The sequence below is a fragment of the Centrocercus urophasianus genome, unplaced genomic scaffold (assembly GCF_019232065.1).
Source record: "Centrocercus urophasianus isolate 14NV4802_14NV808 unplaced genomic scaffold, USGS_Curo_1.0 seq_29, whole genome shotgun sequence".
NCBI lineage: Eukaryota > Metazoa > Chordata > Aves > Galliformes > Phasianidae > Centrocercus > Centrocercus urophasianus.
The window spans coordinates 11,685,769-11,709,790 of NW_024884855.1; the positions used below are offsets into that span (position 1 = coordinate 11,685,769).

Sequence of the window (24,022 nt, forward strand, 5' to 3'; positions counted from 1 at the left end):
GAATGAGGCATCATCTTCAGCTGTGCAGGTACAGACAGTGCAGCAGATGTCCTCAGATACAGCCCTCAGGTGGACAATGAGGGTGAAGCACTTGGAGGGCTCATTATGGAGCTGCTAACAACTTCCTACAGATGGCTACTGGATGTGTTGCAAAAGGAGGGGTCTGTAGAGGTGAATATCATAAAGAAATTGCAAACAGCCAGGTCCACATGCTGCTGTTTCACTGGAAAGATTGGACTATAGATGCTTCAATTTATAAATAATTGAATTCAGAGTTTATTCAGGCTAAGAAAGCACCCTTTACAAATGGAAATCTAGTGCAATTCAGTGAAGCGAGCAGCTAACAATCTAGAGAATAGATAAATGATAAGAATAATATATATAATCTTGTACCCAAGAAACCTGTGAGGAGATCAGAGATTGTTCATCTGCCAGTTGGGCAGCCAGGAGGGGCCAGGCCTAGGGTCTGACCTGTGAAACTCACTGACTCCACTGGTTAGGAAGAAGTCGTTTAAAAAGAAGCAAAAAGAATTTTAATTGGATCTGGAAAATGATGTGAACCTCACTCAGTGGTCCAACAGGAAAAGCCTTTTATCTCCACTATTTATAAAGAGCTGCCTGTGGCAAAGAGTCCCTGCGCTACTCCGAAAGGTAGCACAAATGGGAACGGGAGGAAAAAAGGAGGAGATGCTGGAAGGAAAGCCACTTGCAGTTCTGGATTGGCTCAGTTCTCAGAAGATTCTTTATCCCTGGTTTCCAAAGCTCAGCCTGAGATCAGAACAGTGAGTGGTGCTCCTGGCCTACGTTTCAGCAGCTGCAAGGAGGGGTTGTGCATCATCTTGCCTTTGTCATTTTTTAAGATATTTTTACCCCCACTTGGGCTTACACAGCTGCATTGCTTCCATCCTGCTGACAGCTTTAACTTTCATTTGTCACTTAGCTGGGCACGAGGGCTCACAATATGCACGGGGATTGCAGTTCTTGTGTAATTGATGGCACCTGTGCAGGCAGCCAGGTGCTGCAGTGTGTGCTGTGGGCACAGAGCTCTGTGTTTGTGCCACCTCCACCGATCGCATCAGTACAGCACCAGGAGTTGGAGGGATGAGATTTTAAATTGCCTGTCTTTCGGGTAGGATCTGTCTTAAGTCACCCTGGGATGTATTTTGAAGTTATGTCAGGGTCAACTACGGCACGTAGGTGGTTTTGTACATATGTCTATCAATCAGTGAGCTCCTTTCCAGAAGAGGTGGCAGAAGAATTTATGTAGGGAACCTAATGTCATTCATTACAATGGCCAAGGCTATGACATGACCCAGATTCCCACATTCATAGAAGTGGAGAGTGCTCTGATCTGACACCTCCAATTGTGAGATGCTCTGCTTTAGCTCAAGCTGCCAATTCCATCTGCAAGCTGTTGGGTTCAGGCCCAGGTCTGAGCAGGATTCAAGGCATGACACATGCTGCTTCTGACAAGGGACGGGGGCTGTCGTGTGTGAAGTTCATTTGAATGAGTGGAGCTGATCTCCCAGCACGTAAGTCTTCATGCAGGGCACTGATACAAATGCAGACATTCCCCCAGCATGTTCCAAATCCACTTCCTTCCTCATGCCAACTACATCAAAGCTGCAGAAATAGAAACCCTTGGAAAGTATTTAATATCTCTAAAAAGATGGAGCAGCTGATGGCATGCATTCCAGCATCTCTTGAACAGCCTCTGGACAAACTTTTCTCTGACCTTGCATTAGAGGAAAGGGTACTGCTGTGCTGAATCAATAACCTCCCTGTTTGCTTATGTTCATTTGTTGACCAGGACCATGGCTGGCCTCTTCAGGCTTTTTATGCCTTTGGACCCACCAAAGCCATTTGTTTATCATTTTTTTTCCAGGCAGTCCCCACAGGCACTGGATGAATACTTTCCTGATGCAAATGGAGAAGCCAGCAGATAACTGAGTCCAATGTGGTCACAGTCTGAGTCCTGCTGGAAGTGACCAATGAATCACACAGGCTCAGTGTGAAAAGTGTTCTCAGGAAGATCCAGCAGCTTCTCACTGGTAATAACTTCCATGTGACAACCTGTCCCAAAACTCAACATTTTCCTCAGACACTCAATTTACATCTCAAAAAGAATTTTCCTTCTCTGTGTTCATTACTCCTTCTTGAGCCACAGATATTTCAGGAAACAATCACTGGCAGATAGTCCACAGGAACAACTGATATCTGAACTCATTCTGGGAAATTATTTTTGCAGTTCTCCACTCAGCACCAGAAAAAACCTCACTCTATCAGGATGCACGTCATCAAGGCTCTGGCATGGTTCAAACTTCAAGCTAGGGCCACAAACGCCTTGGCACAGGGAAAGGCTGCAGGTGGAGGTCTTGGGAAGGGGATGCTGTGCTGCTGCGTGCACCAGGGTATGGCAGGGTCTGCCTGGGGAGGTGGTGGAGTCACCCTTCCTGGAGGTGTTCCAGAAAAGGGCACACGTGGGGATGTTGTTAGGGGCATGGCAGGGGTTGGGTTTGGGGATCCTAGGGGTCTTTTCCAACCTTAACAATTCTATGATTCTCAAGCAGATCCTGGGGCACCACGCAGCCCCGACAGCAGGGAGCACAGCGTCCTTCAGACACTCCTCCCTCTGTGCCCACAGAAGAGTTCATTTTGAGTTCAGTGCCCCAAGGCACCATTCGGGCTGAATTCCCACATTCCCTCCTCCTGTGCAACGCTTCACAATATTGCTTACACTGCAATCTCCTTCAGGCTTGTAGCTTCTATACACATTGTAGGCTCTGCCCGCTGATCACAACAACGATACCTAATTCAAACAATGGGAGCTTTTTTTTTTTAATTTGTGTGAATTTCCTTTGATGTTTAAATGACATAAAATCAGCAAAACAAAACAAGGCTCTCATCTGAATCACTCAGGAGAATACAGTAAGCTGTTCGAGGCTGCCAGATGCAGTTGTAATTAGGTGCTTGCAGAAATGTATTATCTATTTTATCTGTTATTTACTGTGCATACTATACTTACTGTGCTGAACGCTCCTGACAGATGACTGCAGATTTCTCTATCTGTGATTGTCTGGATGCTGTTGCTACACTGTTTTTGAGAGTGGGAGACAAACCAATTGGATTCTGACATTTATTTATCTCCTTAGAGCAAATCTTTTTGTCTGAGAGATATGTAGGACTCCTAAAGAGATGTTACACTGCCTCGTGCTAATCCTCCTTAGCTGCCGGATTACTGACCTAATGCACAGTGACAGCCCTTTGGGAGCACCGTGCTGAGCTGGAGTGCAGGAGTGCTCTGCTCCATGAGACCCCCCTGCTACGGGCTGTCCTCGTGCAAAGGGGCCCTCCAACCTTACTGAGCTGTATGGCCTGTTTAGTTAATCACCCCTTCCACACAGCAACACCCTCTGGGTCAACCCCAAATCCTCAGCTCCCTCTGCCCTACAAAGGGCAGGAGCTCAGCTGCTGCTGCTTATTCTATAAGCACCTTGACCTGTATTTGGGCTTGCACTGCTCAGCTGTGGTTAACTCAGCCAGGTTTATAATCTGAGGCCCAGGAGAAGGGAAAAGTCTCCCAGCTTCTTAGCTAATACCTTCCTCTAAGGTGTTTGTAAGTCTCATCATAAAGAAGAGCCCCTCTCTTAGCTTTTCTTTAAGTATATAGGAAATATATGTAGAGAACTATGTAAGAACAGATGTATTCCAAGATTGCTGCTTGCAAGAAGAAAATTTACAGGATTACAACCAGTTGTAACACAGAGCCTGCAAAGGGAAGTGCTGAAGTTAAGGAAAGAAACTGGAGACGCAGTGGGCCTGCCTACAATAAGGTAAAAATGAGCAACCTTCAGTTAATTATTCTACATAAGCACTGCTCATTTGGTTTATAGAAATTCAGTCTCATAGCAGTGAGTTTATGTCTCTGAGTTCCTATCTTCTGCTGGCTCTCCAGCCTGCTCCTTCCTACCAGGAGCTCCTGACCTACAACTCAGCTTCTCCAGAATGAAAATGTCTGCTGTCTCAGAGGCAGCTCACAGGCTGCTAAGAGCTGCTTTCCAAAAGTACATCACCGATTTTTTTTTTTTTTTGCACTGACCCCGGGAGCAGAAAGCAGAACTGCATCTGTAGGAGATGCTTTTATTATCCTTGCCTCATAATCTCACAGTGAGGAAAAGCTGCACCTGCAGGAAAACCTCAGCCAGGCACTGCAGAGTAAGGGAGAGACTTTGAGATTTTGCTGAAGGAGAAAGAGAGTAAGGACACACAGGCAGTCCTCTGTAACCCCTCAGGGATGAAGGATGCAAGCAAATAAGCATCACCCACCTCTCCTCCTTACAATCCTATGTTTTGCATCTTTTGGCTAAGGGAGAGGGGATGGCAGTGCAAGTGCTGTGTTACAGAGCATATCCTCAGACCACAGCTGGATCTCAGGAAGTGTAAAACGCCACAGGGTAACACAGCAATTTTCCAAGTGCATGGACAGCTGCAGTGTCTGAGCTGCTCTGTCTTCCTTGCATACCATGTTTGTGAGGGTCATGGGAACTGAAATGGGGAACAAAACAGTAACAAAGACGTTTTTTAGTGATTATATATCAACTTCAGAAGCGAATAAGACTGTACGGCTGTTCTTTTTTTGCTCATCATGTTAAGACTGCCGGGTTACACTGCAATGCCTACCTGCTAGGCTGTGTGGCTACAAGCTTTTAAAATGTATGTTTACAAACCCTTGAGAAGAGGGATATAAAATGAAAGAAATGACAGCTGTGAATGATAACTGCGATGAATACTGTCATAATAAATCCTGTCCTCCACCCAAAGGAGCAGTAAGGGACTCCTCCTGTACCACGCCATGTTTTTACATGTCAGGTACATCTCTCCAACACTTTCCAGCTAGCTTCTGGCCTGAAAGTCTCAACACACGTTGCCTGAGCTCAGCTGTGCATGACTCAAAGCTATTTGCCCGAAAATATTGCATTTATTGATATTTTAGGTTGAGATTTTCAGGCCTGCTCTTGGGCTTCTGCTCCCCGAGCCGGAGGATTTGATGCATATAAACCCACTGGGAATGTGTCTTTTTGAGATGCTCTGCACAGCCTGCTTTTACAGCTATAATTGCAAGAGGAAGGGATGCTGAAATGATAGTAAAAAAAAAGAAGTTTTCCTATGAAAGATTAACTACTTTTACCACTGTGGTCCTTAGCAGAGTTATAACATACATTAGCTGCCAATTCCCTGCTTCAGCCCAACCTGCTGTTGCTACAAAAGGGGGTGACAGTTTAAACAACTACTTCTGGATAATTTGGCTGAGGAAAAGCTGTGCTCTGTATGAGTTTTGCAATGACAAATGAATTCATCTACACGTGCTGGCTACACATTTTGCCATATCTTTATTGCACTTTTACCACGTTGCAAACAATTCCACAAAAATGCTGCAAAAGTAAGCCTAGAGCTGCTGAAAACAGCTTTTTACCCATATATGTATATATTTACACAAAACTATCAAAAGCAAAGTTGAAAAGTAGCAGCTCAGCTATGATAGTCTAGAAAGATAAGAGCTGCCACCTCCTTAAGGATAAATAGTACAACTTGTCATTTTACATCACTTTGTAAAACCAACATTCAAGTATTCCTGTCAATGCACAATTAGTGAAATTCCCCTCTGGTAATCACTGTATTATTATTATTATTATTATTATTAATAATATTATTTTTTGCCTTTAAAAGTTTGTAATGCCTTAACCCTTTAAATGCCGAACAGCTGGAAATAAAGTGTTCAATTTAAATAAGATACAGTGGATTAGAGCACTTAAAGGGTTAACACAGCATCCTAAGCGGACTGTCACCACAAATACAGTGTGAGTCACAAACCTATGCTGTCCCTCTTTGTTAGATTTGGTAGGTAGGTCTGGGGTTCGTAGATATACCGTATATAAATACAAAATATTAAGTAAAGGCCTCCTTGCTATACAAAAAGGACAGGAGGTGTTTTGCTATCAGTCTGTCGGCGATGTGTTTTCTCAACCTCTTCATAATCTCTTCTCGGGAACTAATGAAAAGCATCACGTTAGACTTATTTTTCTTAATGAGCCAATCCTTTGCAGAGTCTACACTATACCTACTCTGGGAACAATTATATCTCGTTTCTGAATTCACTGAATTCACAAAGTGGCATACCAGTCTTTTGCAAGACTTTTTTTTTTCTCTTTTCCTTTTTGAATCTTCTTTACTCGGCTGATAAAAACGTAGTCTTGCGATTTCACTACCTCTCGGTCGCAACAGTGTTAACATCAGTGTTAAAGTCATTTTCAACCACATTGTCATAACCATCCTTCTCTATGCAGTCACTGACAGCCTTGAGGACAATCCGCAGCCGCCTGTCCATCGCCTCCAAGTGAGGTTGGTAGAGAATGGGAGCGATTTTATCTTTTAGCAAAGATTCCTTCATCAGGAGACTGAGTTTGTATTCCTCCTTGGCTAACAACTGCAATCGCAGATAGGTCGACTTCCTTATTCTAAGAGAAAAAGGAACAAAAAATCTGTGTCAGTGTTTTCATCGCTGCTGATCTCAACGAGGGTAAAAGGCTTGGAGTCACAGAGGTGGTAGCAAACAAATATTGTGTGATCTGAAATGCTAAGAACCAAACAGCGTCATATTCCAAACCCCTGCTTCCATTTTCACGTGGCTGGTGATATTTGGGAGCCTGCAGAGAAGGAGCTGTCATGCAAAATGAAGCTCTAGATATCCCTCATCCTCAAAACTCTTGGCTATTGGCTTTGAGGAACACACCTTTGAGAAACACTCCAGCTGAGGGAACGGTTCACCCTTTCAGTTTTGCTTTAATAAAGCCATATTTTAGCAGAGCCTCTCACAATAGTTCAGAGCCACGCTCCTGCTGGCAGATCTTAATTCAGTAAAGCACTTCAGCCCATCAGTGCCAATGCTCAGGGACAGCTCAGGTCAGGCTCACCGGGCAGGATCACAGCATCCCCTGTCTCCATGGTTTGCAGAGGAAGGCACACTTGAATATTTCAGTCCTACTAGCTGAAAAATCTGTACAAAATGGAGGATGACTGCAGAGATGAAACTTACCTGCAGCACTGGTTTAAAGGCACCAATATGGAAAGTTCATCGTGGGAGTATTTTCCAAACCTATTTAAAGGTAAGAAGAAGAATGTGACAAATGCTGCTTTAAAGACTCGCTTGCACAGCTCTTTTCATTTCAGGAAATGCAAGCATAAAATTCATGGCTGTGTATGTTCTGCTTAACTGGACTGGCACTGAGAAAATCTGGACTCCAAGTTCAGCCACTTATTCTGAACAAATGACACAGTTCTGGCAGGTTTCAGTTTTTCTTTTCTGAAACAGGGAAGCAAATACTTATTTTGTACTCTTCTCTGTTAAGCTGCTCTCCTTATAAACTATGAGGTATGGACAAGGAAAACCTGTTTCTGAGCAGCAAATAGCATGCAAGAATTTGGTTCTGCTTTGGGGCTTCTAATACTGCCTTATTATACCAGTAATTGCTAATAATTCGTAAATGACTGGATGCAAAAATGGTCTCATAATGGCTGCTATGAAGTAAATAGTTTGTCCAAAGATTGTTCAAAAGATTATTGAAGGTACTTACCCTCTTCCATTATCTAAGTGGATAATAAATGTTTCATTTCCAAACTTTTCAAAGGTTTCATAGTGATGTCGATCCATGTTACCTATGGTGAAAAAAGACCATTGTTGTTAAGGCTTAGATTTACAGGGGGAAATGGACTCTTGAAATAGGGATGTTAATCCATATGACTTCACTAATGCATTTGATCCACAACCAAACACCCTGTTTTTTCTTGGTTAAGGACTTCTTTCCAAATTTCTGGCTGCTTGGAAAGCCAAAATAATGTTACAGCTCTAATATATGGAGCAGGATTCTCCTGGTACTGCTTTTGGCATCCATGGCAGATGGCCACGTGATCTCCATTTTAAGGTCACTGTGTAGAGCACCGTCGCCAAGCTGGAGTTTTATCTTCATAGTGGGGATCCCGAGTCACTTCTAGATGCCGCATGTGGCTCCTGAGCTGTGATTTGGCCTCTCCTGCTGCAGTCTGCTGCAGAGGTCTCACCAGTGGGAATGGCAGAGGCTATGTCCTTGCTCACTTGTCTTCAAGGACCAAGTGTGCCTGTTGACGCCTTGCAGCGATATTGGCGCGGCAGGGCAGGTTACGTATACAAATGTCTCAGTGTTAACCTCTGGGTAGACTTGGCATAGGTCACTGTTACATTCTTGTTAATAATTAATTTACTGTGAGCAGGCTAGCTAACCAGAAAAGAGAAAAACAACCTTCCTAATGCATACCACAGTTGTCTTTGTGACAAATCAATACTTCTCCATCCCCCAGTCCCAACCTCCAAGTCTGTGGAGCAAGCAGCAGGGAATATTACTGCAGGATGAAAGCAATGTGCCAAAACTGAGCAGCCCTTGCAAGGGTATGCAGGAGCTGTACAGAACTTTGCTAAGGCGCTCACTACAGCAAATTGTGAAGCCCCTGGCAGCTTTGAAGGAGACTAGCATGACCTGCATTTATCACTGTGCACTCCTGAACATCTTTGTTCCTTTAATCTGCACTGATGGGAATACATAACCATGTAAATGTGCATTTTCTCATAATCATCTAGAATGGCATATACTGCAAATGCAGCTTCAGCCGTGCTTTAGTAAATTGCTGAGCTACGCAGAACGGTGTAGAAAGAAGTGGTTCTTATTCTAATTAAATGTTGCATTTAATTTTTGAAAGAGATGAAACATACCCATTAGAAAATCAAAAACTGTCATATCCATTATATCCAGAATTCTGGTCCCACTGTCATACGGGGGTGTTTGTTTAACCTCTTCACAATAATCTGGATCAACTTCCCATCTGGAAAAGCCAATATTTCAATATTTTATGTGACATGCAGAGCTTACTGAGCATTAAAAAACAAAATTGTTGTTTTGCAAGGATTTACTTGTATTCAACTGAGGGCAGGAGCATGAGGAGGCAGCAGATTCCTCAGTATTGCAAGCAACCAATAAAGATTGTGACTGATGAAAAAGGAAGAAAATCACAAGACTGAAAACTATGTGGTTAACAGGTTCAGGATTTAGGAGACCAGCTGCAACATCAGTCATACAGTGAAAATATTTGGGACTTGTTTAAGGCTGCTGATAGCAGTGAATCTTTCTTTTTCTGGTAGGACGTAATACAGGTCCCATTGCATCCTGTCAAAAGCCATTGCACATATCTATCCCACAAGGAGACTGTGACACTGAAGGTCATTTCAGGTTCAGGACTGTAGTCCAGAGCTCCTTGAAATTGTAAGTATTCGCTTCCTAGGAGTTGGAGCTACTGAAGAACTGCAAATGTTCTCCTACACCACAGCACATTAGGTGAGATACAGAAAGCACTGCTTATTCTTCCTCTTGGCATTTGCTGCAGGTGCACTTTGCTCAGTACTACTCACTCTGCTTTCTTGCGCTTGTGGTAGGAACGCCTCCAAGGGTTTCTCCAGGTTTTCCTTTTAGCTAAGGACAAATCAGGAAGGAAAGCAGCTAGAGACCCTTCGATCTGATCTGGTTTTCCACACAGGGCATGCTCGGTTGAGCAGTAGTAGGAGCATTCGCCATAGAAGCAGATGTTGTTGGCTGACAAATAAAGGAAAACAGTTTTAAAACCTACTCTTAAATTAGTTTTCAAGAATTCACAAAAACACTGCTGTATGTGAAAAAACTTCAGGAGAAGTGAAGCTCTGACCCAGAACCCGCTGTTACCACGCATAGTTCTCTTCTACTGAAACCACTAGAAAGACTGATTTATTTCAGTGGCTGGGATCACGCCCTATGCTGAGCTGTGACTGTTTCCATGTTATTTATATTCCAAAACCACAAAATATATGGTTTTTTTTCTTCCTTCCAGCCCCAGACTGATAGGTCCTCTTGCATACATGTGTTGCCCTATGCTAACTGGGGTGTCTGGAGTCCCAAGTCCTGCACATGGCCAAAATTAAGCCACCTTCTAAAATCTAATCTTATGTTTTAAAGAACATGAAACAACATTTCGTCCATTTATTTGCTGGGTTGAGAACTGGCAGTTTTACTGAGGAGAGCTACGTAGCATGCAGACTTATGTGGAGGTGGAGAAGGTGAAAATAGCACAGATGTAAATCTTTCAGCACACATCCCAAACAGAAATGTTCTCCTCCACAAGTCACATTACCCCAGCAACCATTAGACTAAGGACCTGCAGCACATTTTGGAATGTGTGTTACCTTAAGACTTGCCCAAAGTTGCCACCACACTTTCTGCAGTAAGAGGAACCGTCCACCTCTTTACAAAAACCCCTTCCCACAGGACCATGACCAAGAAGGAGAGCATGATGCTGGGCTTGTTGGTGTGCAACAACTCTTCCTAAAATTACTGCGTGCACGTAAGATGTCATTCGAGATAGATTGTGCCCTTCTCTTATGGCAGCACACAAACCCAGAAGTCACTTTGCTTCCTAATTCCTTCTAAACTCAAATATTTCTTCAGAACTACTCTCTTTGCAGAAGGAATAAACAGGTGTAAATGAGGCAGAGGGGGCTGGTGTATTGATGGAGGTTGGCTTCTGCCTGCTGCATGTGGCTCAGAAAGGCAGGCTGCCACACTGCCACCGCAGCACGCCCATCAATGGATGGATGTCTGTCCCTCCCAGCCCACAGATGTGTGCAAACCCAGCCTAGGGCTGGCAAGGCATGCAGGATTAGGGATAAGGATAAGAGATAAGGAGCAAAGAGGGCAAGGAGCAATGTGGCCCCCACGGCACAGGGATAAGAGGAAGAACAGAGAAATGATGTGGGGCTGCAGCTGGGGGAGGAGTGGGAGCAGCAATAAGGTCTCATTATGGCTTTGATTGCATTAATTAGCTGTATTGCATAGGACTGACTGCTAACCCTGGAATTACCTCAAATAATCAGACTAAATGGCTGATGATTTACTACTTGACAGTTTCAATCAGGGTTTCCTTGGCAGCCTCTATTGATGGTCATCGATTTGTCCATTGAGGTGTGGTTACTTTATGCTGGGCACACATTTTTCAAATCCCTCTGTTGAGAACAGCTCAGAGGGCTGCCCACAGTCTGTCCTCAGGTACAACTCCTGCCCAAACAGTGTGTTCGCATTCTCACGTTAAAGCCCGATTCAGTCCAGAAAATGACTGAAAGAGAAGTACTTGGGAGAAAAGAAAATGAAGATCAGGCTTGCTTCTCCTCCCCGTGCCAAGCAAAGCTGAACCACTCCTCGTACACCAGCCGCTCCAGAACCATCTCAGTAGCCCTCACTCATTCTCTTAGCCTAAATTCAAGTGCAAAGTCAACATCTGAAGAAACCCAATACGATGCAAGCTGCGGGCTCATAGCCCTGCAGCCTGTGATCACTCAAGGGTTCCCTTTCCACAAGGGCTCCTGAAGTGCAACCCTGGCTATATATAAAGTTGGATAAGCCCAACTTATCCCTGGGCTAATGCAGGTGCCTCGGCTGCCTTTGATCATCCTGGCAAAACCAGGAGGGCTTCATGCCTCCTTGCAAACCTCTTAGGATGAAAGTGCAGAGTTGTGGAGCACCTGCGGGCAGCACGGCGCGCAGCAGCAGGTCTGTGGATGGGAGGCGGGTGGTTAGGGAGGCTGGGATATGTTCAGCCAGCAAAGAACAGGGGAAAACATCTGTGGTTTATACCTTGAAAAGAAGTGATTGCAAGCAAAGTGTTTCAAGGGGCTCCGGGCTGCCACAAGGGATGGTTTACAAGAAATCACATACAGATGCTGTGCCTGCTGCAGGCTAGCACTGAGGAATCAGGAAGTACAAAGAGAGCCTGATTTCCCAGGGCCTGCTGACACGGTGGGAAGGCAGGGCTCTCCCCAGCTGCAGCCAGAGCCAGTGTCTGCATGGAATTGAAGCTGCAATGGGCTCCTGTTTAGTTCGGCTGTGTCAGCATCACCTGCTGCTCTGTGCAGGGAAGGAACCCGCTCCTATTTATCTAGATCACCAGAGACAATTTATCTCCCAGGGGCCGGGTGACCTGACTTCCCAGCTGGCAGCAGGAGGCTGGCACTCAGTTATCTGCTGCTGCATGGGTTCTGCAGTGAGCAAAAGGCACACAGATATGCCCCTCCTGTGCTATCGCAGCCTCTGCTGCACATTATGCAAATCTGACCTTTCAAAAAAAGAAATTATAATAAACACAGCATTTTGCACAGCAGGGAAGATATATACTGTGTTTAATAGTTTGCTTCGGAATTTAACTTGGGGAACAATGAAACCCTGCTTGGTATTTTCAATGGAAGCAACCGGGACTAACCATCTGACAGTAATCACACACTGGAACCCAGATAAATCTCAGGAAGGCTCGGAGGCTATCTCCACTGTCACGCTGCTGCTGATGAGGGGTGACACAGCTGGCACATGGGCTGCTCTGCTCCTGCCGTGCCCCTCCAGTTATTGACTTTCCCACAGAGCCCCATTGCTGCAACAGGAGCGCGGCCGCGGCAGGATGCAGCCTGTCATTAGGGCAGCAAGCATGAGGTAAAGGCATAATGCCTTTTCTGACAGCTGGTGTTCTCTCAGACATACTGCACTCACTCTGCGTCACTTCTATCTGATCTCTGGGCATAGTGGAGGTGACAGAGTGCTGGATCTCAAGTGATTATTAACAAGATTAACTTTTTTGATGGATACAGAAGAGACATGCTGAAATGTCTATCCTGGTCCTTACGTACAGAGAGTGAGATGAAGCAGTCTAAATTATCTGGGGAAATATGCTCATTTTAAAGGCTTCTTAAAACTGTAGAAATCAAGAGGTACCAAAGATAGACACTGCTCTCATTTAGGGCTTCAAGGTGCAGCAGCAAGCTTCTTGGAAGCCTAAGTAGGTGACCCACATTCTGTGGGGCGTGCTGAGTGGGAAATTCCAGCCAGAGACACAAACCCAGCGCTTCAACAGGAGTCCCACACGGAGCAGGGCATGGCCTTTGGAAGGCAGTGAGAGCCCCAAGAGCAGCACAGCAGGAGCAGCCGCGAGGGCTGCATGCAGCAATGGCAGCAGCAGCACTGCCAGAGCAGAAAGGGATGTTTACACACACAGAAATGCTCAAATACTTTGAATGTGTAACATGTAAACCCCTTCTTCATTAAAAACAAACAAAAAGCCTGTTTCCCTCAGAGCACAACAGAAGCAAGTGAATATCGAGTGCTCTTGCAGATGTCTGACTTCCATTATCCGAGGATGGATGGACACAATTCATAATGAAATCCAACAAAAATCACCACATTCGGTGATCAAAACTTGAACTAATGATGACAATTAAGAAGCAGAGTGCCTGTGTACTCATCTACACATTTTCTGTGCATCACCCTGATAGCTGAACCATAACTCTTCTTGGGAAGAACAGGAACAAGTGGAGACACCTTAAAGCAAATTGCTTGGCAGAGCAATTCTTTTACTGAGATTTGCATGAGTCTTAATTGAGGACATTTAGCAAGCCTGTGCAATTCAAGTACTGGAAAGAGCCCTGAATATTTACCAATGCAATGCATGAAAAGATCTTCCATTTACCTGCTCAAAATAATAGCTAATTCAGAATAGCTATTGTTTGCTGAGAGGAAAAAAAAACACAACAGAATCCCTTGGAATTGGTTAATAAGAAGAAAAACATAGTGCTTACTAGCTGTGCAACATTGATTTCTTTAAGCTGCTGCCTCAATTACTTCCAAAACGAAGGCTGACATCATTAATATGTCTCTTTTTTCCTAGCAAATTACCATTCATTTGTAAGAGTAGCAGGGCTACTGCAGTCTGCCCTACTGCAAAGGATGCAAAATTAATTTAAATAATTACTGACCTAATTCCATTTCTCATGTTCAGTCCAAACTGCCTGGAAGAGCACTTTTCTGCAACCTGCTTTCTGTCCGAATGCCTGACCCCAGCCCTTCCTGCTCGCAGGGAAGGACAGACGGACACCACGTGCTGTGCAGCAGCACCTGCCCGAGCTGCCTGGAAGATCTCCATTTCCATTTCTGCTGGAACAAGTGTGGACATTCAGGAAGGTCCCTCCTAATGTACCTCCTGCCAGTCCGGGGAAAAACATCGTGTATTGGTCAGCAGTCACAATGCTCATAACGATTTCCTGAAGGGTTTTCACTGTGAGTGATGGTCTCCCAGCCCAAGGGAAAGAGTTGTGTGTATAATGAACTACACTCAGTGCTTGTTGTGTGGATAGGGACACACTGCTGGCAGAAGCAATACATCCCCATGAGCAGCCACTGTCAGCAGACACAGCTGGGGAGGGGGATGCAGACCCCAGAGGGGGCTTGGTGTGCAGTGGCTGTGTGCAGACTGATTCTTGCAAGTATCCATGTAGCACCACACAACTAATTGCTTAATTTAGGACTTTTATCACTTTTTCATTAGGCATTAATTAATGTCTGCCTTTTAAGGTCAGTATGAAACACAAGATGGAGGCCGGGCATATGTTAATGAGACTCCTGCTAATTAAATTGGAGCTTTGGAAGGAAGAGCTCTGACAAGTAGCCAACATGATTTGCACATAGTATAATGATTCTGAAAATGCAAAATTGAAAAGAAAAAACAATTGCTTAAATGTTTTATTCTCCAGGAAAGCCTGATTCATAGCTCAACAAATATTTTAATTGAATTTACCAAAAGCCTCAAAATAAATTTGAATAAGGGATTATGCTTGGATCATCCTTTGGCTGTCTGGAATTTTGCAGTGACAAGATCCTTATCTTCATCCAACAGCAGCTTTCACTCTGCACTGCTGGGCTGCAGCTGCTCTATAGACAAGCATGGTTTTGGAATTCTCAGAAAGCACTCAAGTTCACCCCTAAGCCTCAGTGTATAACCCAGGAAGACTAAAAAGCAAGCAAGCCTACTAATCCTTGTCTCACTGGCTAAAATGCAAGTAAAACATCTTATATTTCACATGAGCCAAAACATCTTCTGCGCACAAACAGCTGCAAGATTTTTTGGTCATCTTTCATGGGTAATTATTTGCTTGAAAACAAATCAAGCAAAAAAAAAATATATATATATATCTATATGCATATATATACATACGTAAATGGAGAGAGATAGAAGGAAAGGAGTGAGAGAAGTGCCTGGCTGGCCATGCAGTGTGCCTGAAGAGCACATTTGTGAACACCATCAGTCATATGGGCACAACTGGGGCACGTATAACAGGGGAAGGTGAAACATCTCATAATCGTGTAATGTATTGCACAAGGGTAGTTACTGGAATAAATAACAGTCTGCTCAACCATATCCTGCAGAGCCAAATATAAATATTAAGCTAAAAATAACAGCCACAATAATGACTTTATTGGTGCTCACAATAGTGTGATAAACACTTTAACTGAGAATGCTGTGCAGAGCAGGCTCTGCTTCCAGCTAGCTGCAGTAACACGCTGCTGCCATGGGAGAATCTGTGCTGAAGGCTTTGGGTGTTGCTTTCAGGGATCCAGGCTAAGCAGCTGCTGGCCAGGCACACCGAGTGAAGGAGAGAGCCCTGGAGATTCCTGCTGCAGAGTTCCTGTTACACAAGTTCAGGAATGCACATTTGCACACAGCTGAACTAATATGGGCTAAGCACTGTGGACACAGCTACAGGTTTTACATCTAGCATTTCCCTGTATATTCTTTCTCCGCAAACATACTTGAACATGTATTTTTGTGCCTTAATTTAGAGCCTTAACCTCAACATTTCAACACCCCAGAGGATCCCTTTGACTATCTTTCCCTATTTTTGTACATTCTGGGAACAGTATGGACATTTACCCCGTGTTTGTACAGCTCCCATGCTGTGGAGCTCAATCCTTGGCTAGGGCCATCAGATGTTGTGAAAGAGAGAAGAATATTGCAAACAGGGGTGATAATGATTCCTGGGCCAGCCCTCAAAGCAGGTTCGAGGGCTGGGACCAATTCAGATCAGTTTTACTCTAGACTGTGCAGCAGTGAATGTGAGCTGGAAGCAGGATACATTACACATCTGCTTGATTTTGTTTCAGGCTCCTCTTGTAATAAAAACTGAGGTATGTGACTCTGAGAAAAGGAGGTTTTGGTTCTCCAGTAAAAAACAAGAAACAAATGCATACGACCACCAAAAGTGACAGCTCACACAGCACTAGGAAAAAAAGGTCTAAATAACTAATAGGCTGAGTAATAAGCTTTTGGGTAAACTGAGAGAAACAGAAGAAATTGCTTTAGAAACTGCTCTGCGTAAAACATTTGTTGAGTACATTGCTTTTGTGAAAATAAAAGCTTGTCTCTGTGGATAATTTGTCAAGGGGAAAGGCACTCAATTCAAAACAATAAAGTCTTCTTTGTATGCAGTGTCTCCACATTTATATTTATTCAAAGGTCTAGAAGACAGTTCTATTAGAAATATCTGAGCAATTAAGCAATCTACACATCGTTCCCCTAAGTACGTGTTCATCAGGATAGAAAGAACACAGTGCTGTTTCCAAGGCTACCTGGTGAGATGAAAAATGTTCTCCACAGCTTCTTGTCACGAGTCACATCTCGTATCTCCCTTGTCATGTTAACCAGTCTGCCTGCAACCGGTGGGACACGACGGAAATCCAGGATCCTGGGAGAAAAGGAGAGGCAGTTTATGTAAAGGATTGCAACGATAGTGATAGGTTTCAGGAAGGTTCAGTACACCCTTAAGGCACGTTAATCTGGGGCCTTTAAGAAAGCCCGTCAGCTGTAAATTGGATCATCCTTCTGATAATATCCTACAAAATGCATCATGAATATTACCAGCTCTGACTCGCCTACACAGTACGGAGCAGACACAGAGCAGTGTGGAGACATGCTGTCCCATGAGAAAAAACAGTGACATAAAATTGCAGAAAGAAGAGACAGGAGGGACTTGGTGTTCACCTGGTGCCAATTCAGGGTTGTCACAACATGTGTTTTGCTCACCAATGTTTTAGGGATTGGAGGAATGGGATTTCAGCCTCTGTCTCCCATGAACACCATCTAATAAGCCTAAAAACTAGTTTTCTCTTTGTTTGTTTGTTTGTTTTCCTGACGGGCTTAGTACTGGTTTCATTTATTTCCTTCTGCTCCTCCCTGTTTCAGTACCCTCATACCAATATAAACAACCTCCCTGCAGCAAAACATTTTCCCACAGGCAAAGGGTGGAGAAAGAGCCTTTCTCAACTACAAACTCTCCAGCTTTAGTAGATCATTAAAAACTCCCTATGAAGCAGTGCCATTAGACACAGTAAAAGAGCAAAGTCTCCACACAAAGCCTCCCCATAGGTGGGATTTTTATGTCCACTCTACTGATAAGATTTTCTGCACTGAGTAGCAACTGCTTTTTCTGCTTAGCATGTGGATGTTTAGTGTTACTCCCCGCAGGAACTCCATTAATGCCTTTTCCTACAGTACCATCTGCTTAAAACGGCAATATAAAATATAAAACAGAGGGGATCAGCACCAAGGTCAACATTAAAATACAGAAGACCCCTTTAAGGATGAGACCAAGATGGCTCTTAATGGCCAATCTACTCTGTGCCACCCACAGACGTGTTCCCTCATCCTGACCATCAATCCAGAAGGCATCAATACTCCATGCACCCCTAAACAATTTGTGGCCCAAAGCTCCGAACTTTCGCAAGGATCTTTCTTGGCACTGCAGACTGCGAAGGAAGCCTCAGTTCTAACTCAGCCTGTGCAATGAAATGCTTTGTAGCCCTTTCGTTAGTAATTCATTAATAATTAATTCTTGCTCCTAACGTGGGCTGGCTGAGACCGTCCTCTGTCCATTTCCAACACAGCCTGCACTATTTCTGCTTGGAGGACATTTTCAGCTAACAGGAACGTGAGATGACCAGCAGTGTCCCCTGTCCCAGATACCCTCCTGACATGGGACAGCCCTTGCTTCGGGCTGTGACGCCTGGTCTGCTTTTCTATGGCAGTTACTCTTTGAACACTCAGGAGATTCCCCATGCCTCACTTGGATTTGCCCATCCTGGAGCTGAATGGGGTGAGCCAGATTCCCATTGTGCTTATGCCACCTCTTCCCCAGGAGATGGCAACTCCCCACAAGCACTTGCAGATCACAGAGAAAATTAATTTCTCAGCCTCCTTTTGAGAGCATTTCTCTTTTTGAGAATTACTTACTGCTCAGTTTCTCACTCCTGGAACAAGTCCAATTTCCTGATTATTAATCTACCATTTCATCACCTTCCGTTTCTTTTATTCATGGCTTTTGCCCACTTTTGTTCCATTTTCCCCCTTTTTAAAAGCAATTCAGACACAGAGCTGGGCAAATGCATGAACTTATCGCAATATTTCCACTTTTTCTTTCAATGCAAATCCATTTTACTTGCCTGTCCAAATGAAATGCTGCAATTTCTGCATTATGTCTTTCATAGTCTGAGAAATAAAAAAAATCAGGCGGGGTTTCTTGTTCTCTGGTCTGCCTGCAAAGAAAAACAAGGAAAGTGTTTTAATGAAGGTTTAGCATTCCTAAGAAGCAGTACTCAGACATCAGTGAGTTGTTCAGTGGTTCGGTATTGTTTGCTTAATGGAAGGCCTTTAAATACTTCGTGTGTGCATTATTTGTCATGTAGCCTTCATTTCAAGTTCTGTTTTAAATTACTGTAACAAAAAATAGGGTTCCAAGACTCGTGCATGCAGGCTGCTGTCACCAAGCTCCTCCACTCAAGGCTCTCGCTCTATTTAACAAGATCTGTTTTATCACTCTCAAACATTTCATTAGTGATAGCAGCGAAGACAATGCCATTTCATTAAATTATCATTAACTGTAATTATGAAATTTCCAAAAGTAATAACATTTTTCTTTCATCTCTGGGAGCTGTGCAGCTCCTATCTAAAATACGACTCTGCCTTTGTGTTTCTTGGAGCCAAAAGTGACATGTTTTTCTCATTTCAGAAGAAATGGGATCATTGCAGTTTGACGGCCACGACACATGTCATGTTTCAAAGAACATTAACAAGCCAGTGTTCCAGAGAAGATGCAGAATTTGTTGTTTCTTCAGCATAAGAAACAATAAAAAATGTCATCCTGATGGAAAGAGAAAGGCTAAAGATTGAACACTGAACTCCACGGCAAACAGAAAGCTCTGTGTGACAGGAGTAAATCTGCCTTATTTTAGGCAATTTCCAGCCCTGATGGCTTTTGGACGGAGAGCAACTCAGGCAGTTGACCAATGCAGTGTCAGGGCCCCACCAAAATCTGCACCATATTCCATTTGAAGTCTTAAACATGAAATATGGACTGCAAAACTGTTCTGTAGAACATCTGCAAGGGAGGACAGTTCCCTAGAAGAGGAAAGCATAATTTTCCCAAGCTCTTTCTCGTTCCCAGGTGGCCAGCTGACAGCTCGTGCATCACCTGTGCTACACAGCAGCCATTAAAACACATCTCACTTCCACAAAGACTTTGGTATCCCTGCCCACAGCAGAACACTGGAACCAGATGTCCTTTAAGCCTTCCAACCCAAGCCACAATATGATTGTGTGATTCCAAGACAAGTGCTGAACTATTGCCATCACAGAGAGAACATCAAGGTATTTGGTGGGTCCAGTGTAGCAGGAGGTCAGAGGGGCAGGAGGTCAGAAAATAAAAAATAATATTGTGGTTTATCTTCACCATACATGGAAAGGAAAAGGATAGCACCTACAAGGAGGAAAACAGAGAGTCCGAAACCTGAGGCATGTCACACAGCGTGCTGTGAAAGGAACACGAAAGCTAAGAGAGCAACCTTGGTGAATATGTTCCCCTCAGAAATGAAGAAATGACCCTTAAACATAAATGCAAAGAAACAGGCTCTGGCATTTCTGTCGAGCAGAAGATTATGAGTCTCTATATAACTTTCCCTCCCTCCCAGATTTTCAAACAGTCGATTGCTTCAACAAATGAAAGAAAAAAAGACTCATCCCAAGCCTTTGCAAACTTTACACATATCAGCACAGCTGATAAGCAGCAGAAAATATTACTAATTAGCTAATCAATGCCATCTGCCTTTTATCTCCAAAAGGCTTTAAACAAATCATGGCTGTTCCTTTACAAGAAAATCTTGCTCTGGAAAATGAGACTTAAAGAAAGGGTCGATCCGAATCTTGCCAGCACAGCTCTCCGCGCCGCCCCATGTCGGCAGTCAGCACATCACCGCTGGGATGCTCTGATCTCTCTCATTTCATTTTCCTCTTTGTTCCCTGCCACCCCTGGCAATGGTTGGGGATGTTATTCGGTTTCAAGTCAGTATGGCTCTCCTGCAGGCTTCGGCTTGTTTGTAAATATTTCTCTCCTGTCATAATGTATTACTGAATGGTGGTGTGGGCGCGCCCTCCTAGAAAATCATGAACTTGATTGTCCCTAAAACTTGCAAAATGAATGGATACCAAATTGGCAGTGCAATTCAAACAATGGAAATATTGTGTTTTTTAAGCCTGACTAAAGATCATGAAACCAACCTGTACGTTTCTTCAGTGCTTCAGGTGTTTCACTCTAATCATCCGTAGGTGAACACTCTCCAGCCGCAGTTACCACGGGCTGTGCCCACAGGCACGGCACCCACCTTCCTGCTTCTGGGCAGTGCTGGGCACTTCTGAATGCAGACTGGAAGGAGTATTTATCAAAAACAGCTCTGCAGAACTAAGTTGTACTAGGCTCAAAAGTGAAACTCTCTGAAACAACCTTGAAAAATCCCTTTGTATAACAGGATCCAATATTCCACTTAAAAGAAGGGGAGACTTGCTCTTTGGGTCTGAACAAAGGCTACAGTTTTATTCAAACTTATTAATGATTTATCATTAATTTGATGTCTGCAGCAGCACCTAAAGAGCTGCTGTACCACCAGCAGATGCCAGCATGTGTGATGACCATTGCCTTCAGTGCAGCACTGCATTTGAAAGGTCTAATGCAGTGCTGAATTGATGGAATCCGTGGACCATTAGGAATGGCTTCTGCAGTGCTAAAAGCATACCTGCATCATAATCATAACCTTGATGGTTTCGTTTAAATAAATTTGTAAATGATTTTATTATATTTGAAAACTTGAGAGTTTTAACGTGCTCAGTCTAATCATCACCCAGTTTGCTGCCAGTTCTTCTAATTATTTTCTTACACGCACACACAGCCTTTGGACACGCACACCTGATGTGTGTGTAGGGAGCGGTGGGAAATTTGATGATTCTATGCACCAAACCCTGCTCTCAGTAACAGGGGTGGGCAGTCAGCAAGCCCAGCGGTTACTGTAGCACAACAGCCTCAGTCTCTACTGGAAAGGCTGGGAAAGGAGCATGCACTCTGAGCCAGAGTCAGTTAAAATATCTTATAAAACAACACTGGAGCTGGTCCACCCCGTAGCATGTTTTAAATCAGAGCTGCGTTTTAAGGGAAGAAGAAAAAAAACAACCAACAACCTAAGGACAATCCCAAGCCAGAAATCCCTCCCTGTTATTTTATCACCCGGTGGTTACTGAAGGTTAGTGCCTAACAAAACAACACGTGCAGTGAAGGATTTGAGCACACAGACCAGTCCACCAAATGCTCACACAGCGCTCGTGTCTGATGGACAGCAAACCCCATAGCATGCAGGACTTAGTCCTGCACACGTTGGCAACAGTGGGAGAGCGTTTCTGGCTGCGGCCCTTATTTTGCAAACAGTTGGAATCTGGTGATCCTCTCTTTGGAGGAGGATTTGGCTGATATTTCTAACGGCAGGCTGGGAAGCTCTGGAGGAGAGACAGATGGAGGTCTGTTGGTGCTGCGCACAGTTAAAAATCACACAGTGGCACCAGACCGATTATTGCATGAGGAAAAGACAAATCAGCACCGGTAACACTCATAGGGGAGGAATAAGAGGAAAAAGGACAAAGGGGAAAGAAAAGCCCATGAAAATTTCCCAGCTTGGAAAAAACACAGGAAGTAAAGAAGGATTTTAAACAGGATAAGAACACGTCTGCACGATAAGATGGAACTTCTGATCTTGCAGCTGGAAGAGCAAGTCATGCCTGAAAGCAGGAGCAACAGAGATACTGTGCTAAATGAACGCAGTCGTGAGTAAATCAGGTGAGCAGCTTCCTCTGACCATGGTTGGGACCTGTTGTGGTGCTCAGGAGTTTCTGGATAAGCCAACACAGTGATGTGTGTGCAGGTTCAACTGCAAAACCTCAAGTTTTTTATTATGTTTCTGCAAACAATTGTTGGCTAATTTTGCCCTAACTCAATATTATCAATTTCTTGGATTCTTCTTTTTTTTTTTTTTTTTCCATGAAGCTCATAAGCTGCTGCAGGCTTTGTGGCATTTCAGGAGGCACTGTTAGGATACCTTTAACATGGAAATCTCTACTTAGCTTCCAGGATCTCCTGTGTGCACCTGCTCAAATTACCTGGATTAATCCCCACCAAGGCCACCAGGGCATTGCTCGAAAGAATCCTGCCTCAGTGCCAGACTTCCTCTGCACCAGAGGGGTCCTATTATCTGTGCAGCAGCCAGAATGCCAGAAAATAGAGCAAACAGCCCAATCTGACTCAACTGCAATTCCAACACACGCTGTCCTCCTGTGCCGCAGTCCAAGGATATTTCAGGACACCTTGGTCTCAAAGGCGCGTACCTCAGCTAATCAAAGGACATACTGATGACTTGAAAGCAACTCCTCCTAACGAGGCTGTGCTCCTGCTTCCACACCTAATCAGGGGAATCAGCAAAAGGGATTAGGGATGATTAAGGATCACAGATCTGCAGCACAGAGGGGTTGCTTGGGTTGGTTTGAGAGACGGAGACCCCGATGCTGCTGGGGAAATCCGGCAGCTGCAAAACCAGCAAGAATGTAACTGGGAAAGGAGGCACGGTCAGTGCATTGGCAGGGACAGAGCTAACACTGCTTAGAGTAATGTGCTTATGGGAAGAGCACTGGAGATCAGCCAGGTCTGCCCACGGCTACAGGTTGCTATTCTTCTTCCACGGAAAGCAGCTTTCCTCTGTTCCTGTTAAGGTGCCTAAATAACTACTCTGGAGCCAAATCGAGGCCTTGACACTTAATATCCAGTGTTATCCAAATGATAAAATACAGTTAGTGCAGGAGCTAACCCAGAACTGGGGACTTCTTGCATTCAGAAGCACCATGTGGGGCTTTGGCATTGCTTTTGCACCAGCAATCAATTGATGTAACCACAGATGCTCCACCAAGTCCTGAAAACCCTTCTTCCGGTGCAAGCAGGCAGGCAAATCTGCAGCCTAGGAACTTCTTTGTACTCTGGAAAACTCAGACTGAGATTCTGGTGTCTGCTTGCAGGATTTTCTCTCCCCCCCCCCTCAGCCCCCCTCCATCCCTTGTGTCAAATTGGATTGTGCAGCACTGGGATCCAGAGTGCCTTGAGATAATCTAAAGCGTATTATTCTAACTGAAGGAGGCAGCCGGTGGAAAAAAAAGAAAGAAAGAAAGAAAGAAAAGGGAGAAACAAAACAATGTCTTTGAGGCTTCTGCAGTGCTTAGGAGCAACACTTAGGTTTTGCATGCAGAGTCCTATCACCAGGGAGAGCTTTCTATGTGTTTGGCACCAGTTAGAACAGGTGGAAAAAATGCCACTTAATTTTAGAATACATTTTAGTAGCTTAATAAGTCCTTAGGAAGATAAATGACACTGCTAATGCAGTTACATCTACAGTAGCAGAGCTATCTGGTGCCTGTTTCCGACTCCTTATGGAGTCTTGGCAGCTGATGGCTTTGGCTTTATCAAAGTGCTCTGCTGCAAAGAGCACTCCCAGGAACGATATGAGCTGTTTACAAGAGCAGAATACGGTCCAGAAAATGAGTGGCCAATCCAGGAATGCAAAGACATGCGCTTTAAGTGGTACAGAAAAGATGTTTGGCCCGTGTCGTTGCTCTCATCCAAACAACAATATGGGCCTCTGCAGAATATTTAGGCTTCTCTCGTTTAGCTAGCACTTCTGCAGCTAGA

General features: G+C 44.2%; 1 protein-coding gene across 1 annotated transcript in view; it reads right to left on the reverse strand.

The window, feature by feature from the left end:
- Positions 1-5,364: 5,364 nt before the first annotated feature.
- The window catches only part of FAM20C (FAM20C golgi associated secretory pathway kinase), a 54,687-nt gene continuing 36,029 nt past the window's right edge, over positions 5,365-24,022 (reverse strand). Inside the window, exons 4-10 of the mRNA XM_042828183.1 lie at positions 18,420-18,512; positions 16,551-16,666; positions 9,494-9,674; positions 8,801-8,910; positions 7,632-7,713; positions 7,094-7,153; positions 5,365-6,515 (exon numbers count right to left, since the gene is read on the reverse strand). Coding sequence (XP_042684117.1) covers positions 6,263-6,515; positions 7,094-7,153; positions 7,632-7,713; positions 8,801-8,910; positions 9,494-9,674; positions 16,551-16,666; positions 18,420-18,512 — 895 coding nt within the window. The 3' untranslated portion in view covers positions 5,365-6,262. The remainder of the gene's footprint in view (positions 6,516-7,093; positions 7,154-7,631; positions 7,714-8,800; positions 8,911-9,493; positions 9,675-16,550; positions 16,667-18,419; positions 18,513-24,022) is intronic.